This window comes from Electrona antarctica, assembly GCF_951216825.1.
Source record: "Electrona antarctica genome assembly, chromosome: 11".
Classification (NCBI taxonomy): domain Eukaryota; kingdom Metazoa; phylum Chordata; class Actinopteri; order Myctophiformes; family Myctophidae; genus Electrona; species Electrona antarctica.
The window spans coordinates 52,069,142-52,085,521 of NC_136792.1; the positions used below are offsets into that span (position 1 = coordinate 52,069,142).

A 16,380-nucleotide genomic window follows, 5' to 3' on the forward strand; every position below is an offset into this window, starting at 1 on the left:
GGCTGTGGGCAGTTCAGAAACCAGTCTGTGGCCGTTCAAAAACCAGTATGTGTCTCATAGGAGGGCTGTGGGCAGTTCAGAAACCCGTCCACCAGTGACATAATTGATGGGGAATCCAAGCTAATAGAAACTGCAGGCTTTCTATTCCCTAAAAGTTACCATGATATAATGGAAGCCATCGTTCTCACAATGACAAAAATCAAATCAAAAAAATACATATTTATAAATATATATTTATAATCAAAAAAGTCAAACAATGATGTCACTGGAAGGGATTATACGTCTAGGTATACTTTAATATTAATGATGGTGTCTCCTGTTCTGCACCAGGTGGGATGATTCAGATTGTATTATGTATATACTTTATTCTGTGCCCTGTATCTGTGACCTTTACTGTGGTGCTCTCTCGAAACCCTTTAGAGATCCACCTCGTACACAGGAGGTCTCCTGCCTCTTACTGCCCCATCAGCACCTCCTCGTACACCCACATCATCATACAGGAGGTGTTCTGTCTCCTCACTGGGTGCAGCGTCAGCACCTCCTCGTACACCCACATCATCATACTGGTGGTATTCCGTCTCCTCACTGGGTGCAGCTTCGGCACCTCCTCGTACACCCACATCATCATACTGGTGGTATTCTGTCTCCTCACTGGGTGCAGAGTCAGCACCTCCTCGTACACCCACATCATCATACTGGTGGTATTCTGTCTCCTCACTGGGTGCAGCGTCAGCACCTCCTCGTACACCCACATCATCATACTGGTGGTATTCTGTCTCCTCACTGGGTGCAGCTTCGGCACCTCCTCGTACACCCACATCATCATACTGGTGGTATTCTGTCTCCTCACTGGGTGCAGCTTCGGCACCTCCCCGTACACCCACATCATCATACTGGTGGTATTCTGTCTCCTCACTGGGTGCAGCTTCGGCACCTCCTCGTACACCCACATCATCATACTGGTGGTATTCTGTCTCCTCACTGGGTGCAGCTTCGGCACCTCCCCGTACACCCACATCATCATACTGGTGGTATTCTGTCTCCTCACTGGGTGCAGCTTCGGCACCTCCCCGTACACCCACATCATCATACTGGTGGTATTCTGTCTCCTCACTGGGTGCAGCTTCGGCACCTCCTCGTACACCCACATCATCATACTGGTGGTATTCTGTCTCCTCACTGGGTGCAGCTTCGGCACCTCCCCGTACACCCACATCATCATACTGGTGGTATTCTGTCTCCTCACTGGGTGCAGCTTCGGCACCTCCCCGTACACCCACATCATCATACTGGTGGTATTCTGTCTCCTCACTGGGTGCAGCTTCAGCACCTCCTTGTGGATCTGGCTCTTCATACTGGTGGTATTCTGTCTCTTCACTCAGTCCGGCTTCAACGTCGGAACGAGCAAATTCGTTATAATAAACTATCTCTACGCTCTCCCGTCTTACATTATAATAAACCACGCCAATGTCCTGCGCTCCCGCACGCCGCCTTCTGATGACCTGGAGAAACACAGCAGTGCCCGGCTTTAATAAACCGGCTCTCTTAGATTAAAAACGTCTGACATTTACATTGCAGTGTTATGTTGAATAAAGAAGTATGATTACCTTCCAGAGAGGATAGAGGACAGCAATTATCAGGATCAAGACCAGCAGCACCATGACTGTACATTTGAGAACGTTAGATGTCAGATGAGAAGCTGTGAGGGAAATATGTTAAATATGTTAGAACATCAAACATCATGCAAAAGAACAGCGTAAAGATTGCTTGCTTGAGTTTCAAATTGTGACTTGAAAAGACCACATTTCATGTTACCTGTGACAGTGATAGAGAGGACCTCACTCTTAGAGGAGAAGTTGTGAGAGAAAACGTGGATGTGATAAACACAGATGTAACTTCCCTGGTGGGTGTGGTTTGCTGCAGGAAACAGGAATGTGGCAGAGTGATTGACAGCTGTCTGGGTATGGTTTTGAGTTTCGCTGCATCCAGAGATGTTGTGTGTTGCATTAAATGATGTTGTGTGTTGTGTTGCATCCAGAGATGTTGTTTGTTGTGTTGTATCCAGTGATGCTGTGTGTTGTGTTGTATCCAAAGATGTTGTTTGTTGTGTTGAATACAGTGGCGTTGTGTGTTGTGTTGTATCTAGTGGTGTTGTGTGTTGTGTTGTATCCAGTGGCGTTGTGTGTCGTGTTGTATCCAGAGATGTTGTGTGTTGTGTTGTATCCAGTGGTGTTGTGTGTTGTGTTGTATCCAGAGATGTTGTGTGTTGTGTTGTATCCAGAGATGTTGTGTGTTGTGTTGTATCCAGTGGTGTTGTGTGTTGTGTTGTATCCAGAGATGTTGTGTGTTGTGTTGTATCCAGTGATGTTGTGTCGGACGCAGTGATGTTGCGCGTGGAGTTGGATCCAGTGAAGGTGAGGTGGAAGAAGCCTCCTGGGTACTGTGGCAGGATGGAGCATCTGATGCTGAAGCTGGAACCCTCCGTCACCTGCAGCCCCTGATGATGGCTTTCAGAAATGGAGTGTACTAAGGTACGCACTGATGTTGTGTGTTGTGTTGTATCCAGAGATGTGTGTTGTGTTGTATCCAGTGGTGTTGTGTGTTGTGTTGTATCCAGTGATGTGTGTTGTGTTGTATCCAGTGGTGGTGTGTGTTGTGTTGTATCCAGTGGTGTTGTGTGTTGTGTTGTATCCAGTGGTGTTGTGTGTTGTGTTGTATCCAGTGGTGATTTGTGTTGTGTTGTATCCAGTGGTGTTGTGTGTTGTGTTGTATCCAGTGGTGTTGTGTGTTGTGCTGTATCCAGAGATGTGTGTTGTGTTGTATCCAGTGGTGATGTGTGTTGTGTTGTATCCAGTGGTGTTGTGTGTTGTGTTGTATCCAGTGGTGATGTGTGTTGTGTTGTATCCAGTGGTGTTGTGTTGGATGCAGTGATGTGTGTTGTGTTGGATGCAGTGTGATTGACAGCTGGCTGGATGGAGCAGCTGGTGTTGAAGCTGGAAGCCTCCATCAGCTGCAGCTCCTGCTGCTGGCTTTCAGAAAGGGAGCGTACAAAGGTGATGATTGGCTTAAACAGCAGATCTGGAACAAGACAGAGGTGATTGGCTGAAATTGGTAATACAGTAGATTTGACTGTATGACCAGTTTAATTATAAGATATTGTATTGACAGATAGATGAGATAATGTAAATGTGTCATTGTTGAAGTCATTGTTTTACCTGAACAGATAATCTCCAGTCTGGCAGTGGAATTGCCAGACCTCTTTGTTCCACACTCCCTCAGTGAAGACTCAGACCCAACACAGGAAGCTGAAATCCACCATACAGGTTCATGTGTAGAAGCAGAAGTCCTTTCTCTTGATACAGCAGAGCCACACTCCAGCTGTCGACACACTACAGATGATGACTTCAGGTTCCAGTCAGACCGACCATCCACTGGTCTCCACTCTCCCTGGTGTTTCATCTCCAGTATTCCAATACACTTACTGGTTCCCCTCACCAACCTGACATTGTCAGACTCTGTACAGAGACCAGAGAATAAACAGTAAAGATTCATATGTATTTATTCATGAAATAATAATCCAAAGTTCCAAACCAAAAGTTTAGCTTGTCTTTTACCTGAGCAGGTGAGTCCAACAGACTTGTAAGGTGAGCTTGTGTTTCTAGTTGAGTCTGAAGTTCCACAGTCCAGGAGAACAGACTCGTGGCCTTTACACTGGAACTCTTTGGTCCACATTGAAACATTGGCTTCTCCATAGAGCACCCCCTGGAGGACTGAAGGAGCCTCACACCCAAGCTCCCTACAGACCACCTCTGCATCCTGCTGGTCAAAGTCACCTTCACACACTGAGACCCAAGACTCATCAGACTTCACCTCCACTCTGCCTGAACACAAAGTAGTGCCATTCACCAACCTCACAGAGTCTGGAGAGAGAGAGAGAGAGAGTCATTGACGGTAAAGGCAAGAAATAGAAATGAAAGCAATAACAAGACCAGAGACATCATATGTGCAAGATGAACGTTACATACCCCAATAGTATAGTAAGGCATAATGCCCCATCAGAACATAACATGCTGCTTAATTACCAGTAAGACGCCTATGGGCGTTGAGTGTACAGGGTTTGATGAGGGCCGGGCCTTAATTTTCAGGCCTGTTGAGAACTCTAGTTTTCGCCGGCTGCCGGGCGCGGCTACACTAATAACTTTGGGGCAGGCCCGTCTAGAGTTTGAATGGATAGCTATCAGTCAAAACGGAGACATCGAAGAGGAAGGATGGATGGGGAAGGATCAACATATGGAATGTCAGAACATGTTCTGACATATCCTCAAAATGTCTCAAAATGTCAGGTTTCACAATGGCGCTCTATGGACTGGCAAGTAGACTAGTTGCGACAGAAGGTCGCACATTGACTATATGACATCAGGGTACTCCTTCCCTGATGATGTCACGTGATGTCATGAGACCTGGGCACCATATATGATTTTGAGTGACTGACTGACTGACTGACTGACTGACATGTACAATTGCATTGTAAATACGACCTGCGGTCGCAATAATCCACACATATTAATTTCACAAACAGCAAGTAATGGCTCTGAATGGTTTAATTGATCAGGGCCAGTGTTTCCCGTGGCTTTGTCAGACATTACTGTCGTTGAAGTAGTAGTTTGTTACCTGAACAGTTCACCTCCAGTACGTACAAGGAGGTGGAAGACATCTTATTTCCACAGTCACTCAGAGAAGACTCAGACCCAACACAGTGAGGTGTTATCCTCCATGCAGGTTGATGTGTAACACCAGAACTCCTCTCTGTTGAAATGGCAGAGCCACAGCCAAGGTGTCGACACACTACAGATGAGGACTGCAGGTTCCAGTCAGACCAACCGTCCACTGGTCTCCACTCTCTCTGATGTTTCATCTCCAGTATACCAGCACAGTTACTGGTTCCTCTCACCAACCTGACATCATCAGACTCTGTAGAGACAAGAGAGTAAACGCAATAAATAAACAAACAAACAAACAAACAAATGTACTATGTAATGTGAAGTGAGGGGCACTCTTATCATACATCATCTCATTCTGGCCATTCACAATTTCTTTCTTAACTTTTCTGTCCACACTTTTTATCCTCAAGTCCTCAAGGCTAATCCTCAAGGCTAATCACTTGTGGCGTCCTCACTTCACACGAAAGGGCGCTCTTATCATCATGTATCATCACACATCACATTCTGTGCTTAGCCAATCAAATTTAATTCAGGCCAATCACTTTTGGCGTCTTCACTTTTCTGCCCTCACTTTCATCTTCAATATGTACTTTGCTCAGCCAATCAAATCATCACTATGGGGTGTTCAGCCAATCATCAGCCAATGTTTGTGTTCACACAGACCCACAAAGCTGGGCATCAAAAATAAAATCACACCCCAGTGTGAAGTGAGCGGTGCCGTTGATGAGTTGATCTGCTGCACCCACTATCAAGTACATGACAGCATAGTAATTTATTTTGCACTGACCAGAATGGAAATTGGGGGGGGGGGGGGGGGTACGACAAGGAAAAAACATGTTATTACTCTCATTAAGACATGCTTTTACCTGAGCAGGTTAGTTCAACAGACTTGTCCGATGAGGAGGTGTTTCTGGATGAGTTTGAGGCTCTACAGTCCAGGAGAGCAGACTCAGTGCCTTCACACTGGAACTCTTTGGCCCACATTGGAGCCTTGACTTCTCCATAGAGCGCCCCCTTGAGGGCCGAAGAAGATCCGCAACCAATCTCCCTACAGACCACCTCTGCATCCTGCTGGTCAAAGTCACCTTCACACACTGAGGCCCACGACTCATTAGACTTCACCTCCACTCTGCCTGAACACAAACTAGGACCATCCACCAACCTCACAGACTCTGGAGAGAGAGAGAGAGAGAGAGAGATTATACAATTATGTTAGTGATCTACAAGAGAATGTATGAATGCATTATGGATGCAAATTGAATCTAATCACATCAGAGGAAAGTCAACATTGTTTTACTGAAAACCTAAACAGATAACAGTGTTGTACCCATTCTAAAATAAAGTAATTAATATGGACATATCAATAAATCAAAACACAAATAACTAATCATCATCATCATCATCATCATCATCGTCATCATCATCATCATCATCACAAGATCTTCCCCAGTAGCTCATGACACCAAAGGCCTTTTCTAGTCACTACACACATAGGCATGCACACACGCATAAACACACATGCACACACAAGCACGAAGACACTTACGCACACACGCACGCATGCACGCATACATACACGCACACAGATGAAATGAGAGACTGTAAGGACTGCTGTCATTGTGTTACCTGAACAGTTCACAGTGGGTTTGCCTGTAATCAAACCTTTCCGTGTGACATGATTCTCCATTATGACACAGACGCTCAGTGAAGACTCAGACCCAACACAGTAAGGTGTAATCCTCCATACAGGTTGTTGTGTGAAACCAGAAGTCCTTTCTGTTGAAACGGCAGAGCCGCAGTCCAATTGTCTGCACACTACAGATGAGGACTGCAGGTTCCAGTGAAACCCACCGTCCACTGATCTCCACTCTCCCTGGTGTTTTATTTCCAGTATACCAGAACAGGTACTGGTTCCTCCCACCAACCTTACATCATCAACCACTGTAAAGAGACAGGTGAGTAAACATTTAAACAGTATCACTTTATAATAAACATGAAAGATCACACTTGTGTGAAGTGAGGGGGGCTCTTATCATACATCATCACATTCCGGCCAAGCACAATTGGTGTCCTCACTTTTCTGTCCTCACTTTTAGCCTCAATTATGTGGCACACACAGACACAGAACTATACTAGCCTATACTACTATCCTATAGCTAGCACCCCTCAAAAATGATTGCAGGGTGTAGCTTGTCTTTACCTGAGCAGGTGAGTCCAACGGTCTTGTCAGGCAAACAGGTGTTTCTGGTTGAGTTTGAGGCTCTACAGTCCAGGAGAGCAGACTCAGTGCCTTCACACTGGAACTCTTTGGTCCATATTGGAGTGTTCACTTCTCCATAGAGCGCCCCCTTGAGGGCCGAAGCAGCTCCGCAACCAAGCTCCCTACAGACCACCTCTGCATCCTGCTGGTCAAAGTCACCTTCACACACTGAGGCCCACGACTCATTAGACTTCACCTCCACTCTGCCTGAACACAAACTAGGACCATCCACCAACCTCACAGACTCTGGGGGGGGGGGGGGGGGAGAGAGAGAGAGAGAGAGAGAGAGGGGGGGTGGTTATGTTAAACAAACATTATGTTGTAATTGATGTTGTAAGATTATAAGAGCGCCCCTTACTTCACACGGGTGTGACCTTTTTAAATCACACTTGTGTGAAGTGATGGGGCGCTTCACATCCTGAAACAAACATTGTACAAACAGTCCATTTGGCTGCCACATGACATGATTATTTTTGTGTTTACATCACTAGACAAGTTTTTTAACTGTTTAGTTTTATATTGCATTCAACTTCGTCTCTGTGCTGTACGGCCGACGGCCACTTATAGGTCTCTGTTGCTAGGTAACCGATGTAAAGGCAGTGAACCGGAAGCGAAACAGTCTCACTCCGCCTGCTTTAACACATCCCTTGTCAGGTATTCATTCATTCTTCCCTAACTGGCAGCGTTTTTCAGTGAAACCCTTATTTTGAAGGTTCCGCTGGAACTAACGTATACAAGTACAAGCAGTGAAATGTATCCTAGTATCTTTTAGGCACTACAGGGTTCCCTCTACACTTGTTTCTACTTGTGTGATTCTTTAACTTGTTTGTCGACTACAATTCATGCTTACTTAGTGTATTCCGATCACACATGTAAATTGCTCTGTATTATTTAATTGTGGACTTCACATGAAGAGGAAAGGCATATTTTAAATAGCATGTTGATGATAACACAACTTTTACATTGTTGATGCATATACTGTTTAGTGCTTTTACCTGAACAGTTGAGCTTCAGTGTAAGAGTGGAATTATACGACTTTACTGGTCCACACTCCATCAGTGAAGACTCAGAGCCAACACAGGAAGATGGAATCACCCATCCTGGTTGACGTGTAGAACTAGAAGCAAATTCTGTTGAAAGAGCAGATCCACAATCCAACTGTCTACACACTACAGATGATGACATCCTGTTCCAGTCAAACCAAGCCAACACCGGTCTCCACTCTCCCTGGTGTTTCATCTCCAGTATACCAGTACAGCTACTGGTTCCTCCCACCAACCTGACATCTTCGGACTCTGCAGAGTAATAAGCAGTAAAAACGGATTACATTCATTACAATACCTTGGACAATACAATATAAAAATCAGTTTCAATTTTGTTCACCTGTTGAGTTGTGAGTTGGTTTTAGTTGGAGAGCTGAGGGGAAAAATAATGAATAAATTAGTTTCACTCTAACGATACACTGGAAATGAAGTCTGGAAATCTCTGTTGGAAGTGTTATTGAAGATGGATGGATATAACGTGTCTGTCTGTCTGTCTGTCTGTCAGTACAGGTATGTACTGTGAGGGCATTAGCAGCAGTTAAATGAACAGGTGTGTTCAGTATAGTCATTAGCAGGACAGCAGTAAAATAAACAGGTGTGTTCACTGTTCAGTATAGTCATTAGCAGGGCAGCAGTAAAATAAACAGGTGTGTTCAGTATAGTCATTAGCAGGACAGCAGTAAAATAAACAGGTGTGTTCAGTATAGTCATTAGCAGGGCAGCAGTAAAATAAACAGGTGTGTTCAGTATAGTCATTAGCAGGGCAGCAGTAAAATAAACAGGTGTGTTCAGTATAGTCATTAGCAGGACAGCAGTAAAATAAACAGGTGTGTTCAGTATAGTCATTAGCAGGACAGCACTGGCCCAGGAGGAATAGGAAGGTTCCCGGTTCGATCCCGGGCTCTCCCTGTGTTATTGTCCAAGTGTCCTTGAGCAAGACACTGAACACAAAAATAGCTGATCTACAAGCCCACAACGCGTCGCAGCGCGACGCATTGTTAGCTTGTAGATCGGCTATTTTCAGCATGCAACTAATTTTAAAATGACTTATAGTGGATCTCTTGTCCACTAGTCCCTTCCTAGCATTTTAGTCTAGTTTTTATTTGTTGAAAAAATTGCCAATATATTTAGTCATCGTAGCTTAGTTTTCATTTAGTTTCTATGTAGTTTTCGTCAGTGGAAAAAGCTAGTCGACGAACATTTTTAGTTTTAGTATTAGTCGACGAAATCAACACTGCCTGGGAGACACGACGAATGTCATCTAAAATGATCAGTGATGATAATATGTGTGTCATTTTCAGGGCCCTGTCGTCATGGAACTGCAGACCTATCGTTACCATGGACACAGCATGAGTGATCCTGCAGGTGTCAGGTAAATAAATAAAAGCTACACCCACTTATGCTACTTTTTAAATGTATTCTTTAATTTCATTAGGATGTGTAAGAAAGAGGAGGACGATCACACTGAAACATTCACTGTGTTGACGCCCAGTGCTCTTGATATCTCACTGTAGTCTTCTTTGATTGATTGAATACTTCATTCATTGCTTATTTCTTTACTGCGTCGGAATAGCGTAATACCGCCCGAACTGCTCCCAAGTTGCATGGTTTCCTCTGCTATCAGTGTGTGGATGGGTGAATGTGTAACGCACATTGTTAAGCACTTTCAATAAAGGCGCTATATAAAGCTTTAGCTTACTATAGCTTTAATAATACTGCATTATAAGCAGATTATAATGCATTCATACTGTGTTATTATTATTGTGATAAAGCATTTATCAGTGTTTTTAGAATAAATAAACAGTGATAATAAAGCATGACTACTGAGGTAATGGTTCAGTCTCTACTCACGGCAGTCAGCGTGTTCGTCCTCACAGTCACATCTCCACGACAATGGAATGCACGTGTCTTTCTGACAAACAAACTGAAGGGGGAGACAGAGGTTTAGGTCCATAATAATCAGTAATGTATCAAAGACATGTAACCCATTTAGGACTGAGGACCAGATTCTACAGAATGTCTTCTAAATCATGACAGTGATTCTCAAACTATTTCATGTCAAAGAACCCAACAATTATATGCAATTGGCCACCGACCCCCATCTGAAAATATGTTGTTCCAGGGACCATCCCTGCAAAGATACAAGTTAAAAACGTTCGCCCCGAAATAATATACATTCAAAGATTTGTGCCACATTTTCACAATATTTGACAAATAGCAGATCTACAAGCTCATAGCGCAGCACTCTGTGCCGCGCTACGAGCTTGTAGATCTGCTATTTGTCAATAGCTAAAGTATAACACAGTGATGTAAATAGGTTTTCAATGTAATGGGTCCCGGGATGCACAGGTGGTCATTCGAATGAGTCCCAAAAAATTCTTATGAGTCCCAAAAAAAATCACACCTGTGTGAAGTGAGTGGTGCAACTCCGTGAGGGGGTTCGCGGGGGGGGGGGGGGGGGGGAGTTCCAGACCCCCAGGAATACGCCCAGGGGGCCGGGCCGGTTCCGGCGTGCCGCGCCGCGTCCGAAACGGTTGAGAAATGACAGTTACCGTGTGGCGGTCCCTCTACTGTACCCTCTACTGTACTGTACTGTCACTGTAATGTATTGGCACCCCCCGAAAGCATCATATATACAGTTAATACGTGCGTGTGTGTTTGTGTGTGCGTTAGGTTGCGCACAGATGGTGAAAAACAACCATGCTATTTTTGTGCTCATACCCAGACACCCAGACACACACATAGCTCCGTAAGGGAGTGGTTGCACCACTCAAAAATAATAATAAAACATTTATTTTTTATTAAAAAAAAATATATTAAAATATCAAATAGGCCTATACAGTATATGTTTTTATGTAGGCTAGTAGTATTAGCAAGCACAACTCAGTAAGAAATACTAATAGTGGGCAACAGTGGATTTAACATACCAATCAAAAGTTGTTTGCAGTTGCAATTATTGTACTTAGCCAAAATGCAAATAGGCTTGCCATTGTGGATGTAAAATAATTTCTTTGAAAATTGGAACTTAGAAGTCACTTGAGTCCCTGTCTACAGGGAAGAATATGGCCTGCCCTACACAGTACACACGCATACACACAAGACAAGAGACAAAAGAGAAGCGTTTATACAGCTGCCATTAATAGTGCTGTTGATTGCCAAGTCAAGTCAAGTCAGGGACCAGGGTCAGGGTCAACGAGGCTCGTTAACCAGCTGATTCATATTTGCGTTGAAAGCGCATCCACCGCATAGAGTATATAGGGGATCCACCGAGCTCAAAGCATGTTGGAGTGACAAGCTAGCGGCACAACACACTAAAATCGGTCGTGGATTTATTTTGGCCGGTCAATTTGAGATGAAAAGGTTAGTACTAGCAGACCTGTATATGTATAACGATCAATATTATTCCAGAGTGGTCCAAGAAATACGTTTAAGACGATCGAGGGCTCATCATGTCGTGTCTCTCTCTCTCTCTGTGTGTGTGTGTGTGTGTGTGTGTGTGGGGTGTGTGTGGGGGGGGGGAACAGTGTGTGACCGAAAGAGTGCTAGACTTCCACGTAGAACAGTGTGTGACCGAAAGAGTGCTAGACTTCCACGTAGAACAGTGTGTGACCGAGAGAGTGCCATAGTCTTCAGTGCAGCCAGGATAAAGTTGCGTCCTATGGATGCAGAGGCTTTTGGTTGAATGCGTCCCAATTTTGGGACGCAAAACGCACCCTATTTACATCACTGATAACATAATGCTTAAAACACCAAAAGGGGTTCCGGTCCTTAAAGGAGAATTCCATACTAGAAGGCTTTCTTACCTTTATTTGTAGTTGTTACGTCCCCACCAAAGAGGTCCAGGTGTTATTTTGTGCAAAAGTGCATTATTGGCTATTTCCCCTACCATAAGCCCCCAATGGGGGTTGGGGTTTTGTGCTAATTCGCTTATTTCCATCGAAATAAGTAGTCAAGTTGATTTTTGAGCGATGGAAATGATGGAAATAAGCGAATTAGCACAACACCCCATAGCCCCATTCAATTCAATGCAATTCAATGCAATTCATTGAGGGCTTATGGTAGGGGACGTAACAACTACAAATAAAGGTAAGAAAGCCTTCTAGCATGCGGAATTCTCCTTTAATGGATAACGTCATACAGAGTAACACAAGTGAAGCTGAGGTGAATCACCTGGCTGGCAGTGCAGTTGGACATGCACTGCTTGTCGTCATCTGACAAGTATGAGTCGGTGGGACAGGAACACTTGTAGCCTCCTCCAGGTGAGAGCAGACACAGGTGACTGCAGCCTCCATTGTTGGTCTGACATGGATGACCAGACACTGCAGGGTGGAGAAAACATGCAACACATGTAAGGAATATGAGAACACACACCTATATGTTACAACAGTGCTTTATAAAACCTGTTGTAACCAAGAGACACACCGATGTGTATTCAACACTTTTCAAACCATATAAATTAATTCAACAATACAGAAGAAATAAAAGTCATGAAACATAATGAAGAGTAATAATGAGTGTTACAGCAGGTGGTACAGACCCTCAGGTTGTCTAGAGGGGTGGTAGATGTGGATGTCATATGGATGCGGGTTCAGCTTGCTGATGATTGTGGTCTTGTTGATACCATGAGTCTTGTTGGCTCTGTAGATGGAGCTGGTCCCCTTTTCTGTCCACGCCTCGTATATCCAGTAGATGTGATCCTCAAACACAGTAATAGTCCTGATGTTGGCCTGACCCCTGACAACTACAGACACACAGAACCCCAAATACAAATAAAGAGAGTCAGACTGTTGTAAAATGCATGAATAAAGTACTACAAATACTACTTTAACATACATTAGAGTATAACAAAGTGAACAATGTTGTATTGTGTGTGTGTGTGTGTGTGTGTGTGTGTGTGTGTGTGTGTGTGTGTGTGTGTGTGTGTGTGTGTGTGTGTGTGTGTGTGTGTGTGTGTGTGTGTGTGTGTGTGTGTGTGTGTTGTGCACCTGTCTGTCTGTTGGTTCCATCCAGGTTGGCAAACACAATGTATTTCCCGTAGGACCAGTATATGTGATCATTGATGTAGTCTAATGTCAGGCCTATGTGGCCGTAGATCTTCTCCTTCACGATGACTGTCCTGTTGGTGCCGTCCATCCCCATCCTCCCTATGTGGGGGTTGTTGTCACTTATGTCTGACCAGTACAAGTATCTGTCAGGGAGACACTGTGTCAGGGTCAGGTGTGTGTGTGTGTGTGTGTGTGTGTGTGTGTGTGTATGTATGTGTGTGTGTGTGTATGTATGTGTGTGTGTGTGTGTGTGTGTGTGTGTGTGTGTGTGTGTGTGTGTGTGTGTGTGTGTAAATGTATCTGTATTAATTAAACTTTCTTTTTGAAAGTATATACTATTAAATATCAGTCAGTATGTCTTTGCATATTTATTGTCATAATCTGTCCTGTGCAATTTTTGATTACGAAGCCTTCAAGGCAATCTGAAATTACATTTGATTCATATTGTTTTAATGTTCAATGTCAAAAACACAATTAAATTGTTAATAGCAATTATTTGTGTGACAATAAATCATCAACTTAAAAGTGTAAACGTGACAGCCCTATTCACAGGATGGTTGATAAATTCAGTGTGTGGTTCATGATGTCACCACAGTGTTCTTACCCGTAGCGTACATCCACAGCTATGGTCCATGGCACGTCCAGGTCAGTGTTGAGCAGGACTGTTGGGTACGACCCGTTTAGTTTGGACACACCTATGGTCTGATGTATATTGTCAGTCCAGTATAGGTTTCCTCCTATCCAATCAACAGCCAGAGCCCATGGTTTGATGGTCAACGTGTTGTGAATGACCTGTCAATGAACCATACATGCACTCTGAATATACTCACCATGCCTTCATTTTTACATTATGATAGTTAGAGCAACTTGTCAAAGTGTGGGCTGCATGGGGTGTGTGTGTGTGTGTGTGTGTGTGTGTGTGTGTGTGTGTGTGTGTGTGTGTGTGTGTGTGTGTGTGTGTGTGTGTGTGTGTGTGTGTGTGTGTGTGTGTGTGTGTGTGTGTGTGTGTAAAACTAAGACTGAATGCATTAACAATCTGTACATTTAGTTGACTAATATCTTTATTCAACAAAAACTAGACAAACAATAACACATTTCAGATGACTAAAATATGACTTAAACTAAATTAAGTTTTATTAAAAAGTTGCGTCTGTGTCTCCAAATATATCATTATTTTAAACCAGCTGTTGAAAAATAGTGCAGATCTACAAGCTCGTAGCGCGGCACTCTTGTACGAGCTTGCTATTTCTTTTTTAATTGTGAAAATGTGGCACAAATCTTTGAATATACAGTATATGCTTTCACAGCAAACGTTTTTAACTCAAATATTTGCTTCTGGGCGTGTCCCTGGAACAACATATTTTCTGATGGTGGGTCTGCGGCCAAATACAGATAATTCTGTGGGTCCTTGACTTGAAAACATTTTGAGAACCACTGCAAAATAGGTTTTTCAGCATGATTTAGAAGTCATTTGTAGAAACTTGTAGAAAGGTCTTATTTAATTAATTAATGTCAAATGTTAATGATTAATGTAAAATTCTGATTTTTTATTTTAGTTTAGTCATAGTCTTTGAAATTGTGATTATGACTCAAACTGTTCAGTTGGAATTATATTTGATATGGAGACCCCAAAAATGAATCATATTTGAACTGGAGACCCCCAAAATGAATCATATTTGAACTGGAGACCCCCAAAATGAATCATATTTGAACTGGAGACATCCCACCCTGAGAAGCACTTGGAATTGTAGCAGTTGAGTTCTCAGTTCCACACAGCTTAGAGATTTTCAATTATCAGTGTTGGCCAATATATATTACTAATTACATATTACTGCTTTAAAAAGCATTAATGTTATATTACATATTACTTGGAATCAAGAGTAATATATTACATATTATATTACATATTAACCCCCGACCTCCTGCAAAGAAAATCTACAACAAAACAATCTGTTTAGCCAGCTCCTTTAAAACTGAATCAAACTGAGTCAAACTGAATAATATGCTGCATATTCCACATTGTGTACAGTAGATAAAATACAGCAGTTAAATCTCTCTTGACCTTTTAAACTAAATGTTTTCAAAAGACAGCCAACAACACTGTTTACTCTGAGTAATATGTAATGTGCTATTTTTTACATATTACATGTTTTTGGTTAAATAATTCCTTACAGTACTCATTGCTGGGTTCAATAATAATATTACAGTAATATACAACAAGTAACTCGTTACTGCCCAACTGGTATTATAAGTACTCTGAGTACTATAAATACAACAATACAATAAATACAAAGTATCCTTCATTCATCCTCATAGTTGTCGTTGTCACACTGACCTGGACGTCACTGCCGTTGATGTACATGACACTTATGGTGTGATCTGGTGTGTTCTCTCTCCAGTAGATCTTCTGCTGCTGATAGTCAAAGTCCAGAAACCATGCTTCCTTCAAGTCCTGTCACACCACAGCAGTTGTGTTAGTCTCAGACTGGAATACATTCCAGCATGTCAAAAGCAGTGTGTGTAGAATATTGTATAGGATTACATGTGTTGTTAATTATGTCCAATGGTTTTCACCTGTTTGAGCTCTGTGGAGCTGGATCCGTTCAAGCTGATTCTCATCAGGTTGTCTTTGCGGGCTAAGATGAGGAAGGGCTCCACCTCTGGATAAAGTGAGACATTACACTTGAGTTGGTCTACCGACCGACCGACCGACCGACCAACTGAACGACCGACCGACCGACCGACCGACCGAACGACCGACCGAACGACCGACCGAACGACTGTCCGAACGACCGACCCAAAAACCCACCGACCGAACGTCCGTCCGACCGACCGACCGACCGACCGACCGAGTGCTGCGCTATGAGCTTGTAGATCTGCTATTTTTGAAAAATCATGAAAATGTGGCGCAAATCTTTGAATATATTCTTTCACAACGTTTTTAACTCCTGCTTCATAGGGAGTCCTTAGCTCTGGTATGGACCACCGGAGAAAAATATATTTGAGTTACTCCAATGCGCCCTCTACCGATATTGCCCAGAGAACTGCCTCATAGAGAATATTTTTCCTCCGGTGAAAAAAATCCCTTTCTGGCCAAAAAGTGCAGTTTATACGTGTGGTGGGGGGCTCAGAGTGCGTCCACTAAGGAAAGTAGGCTTTCTAATGACACAACCCCCTTTGTTTTGGTGAGTAGCAAAAACGTTATTTTAAAATACGCTAAAGAGGAGAGGCTGGTCTGATTTCGATTTGAGATTTAAAACCGAAAGTCCCATAGCCTTATACTGCAGGGCAGAATCGTAGAAGCAGTAGAA

General features: G+C 43.2%; 1 protein-coding gene across 1 annotated transcript; it reads right to left on the bottom strand.

Annotated features, from left to right (window-relative positions):
* Positions 1–1,680: 1,680 nt before the first annotated feature.
* LOC306932209 (uncharacterized protein) lies at positions 1,681–4,859 on the bottom strand (the record flags this gene model as incomplete). Its single annotated transcript, XM_079513906.1, has 5 exons — positions 4,672–4,859; positions 3,615–3,920; positions 3,216–3,515; positions 2,118–3,078; positions 1,681–1,699 (listed from the first exon to the last, which is right to left on the bottom strand). Exons 1-5 carry the CDS (start codon positions 4,712–4,714, stop codon positions 1,681–1,683), a joined length of 1,629 nt encoding a protein of 542 aa, XP_079370032.1. The 5' UTR covers positions 4,715–4,859.
* Positions 4,860–16,380: the final 11,521 nt, after the last annotated feature.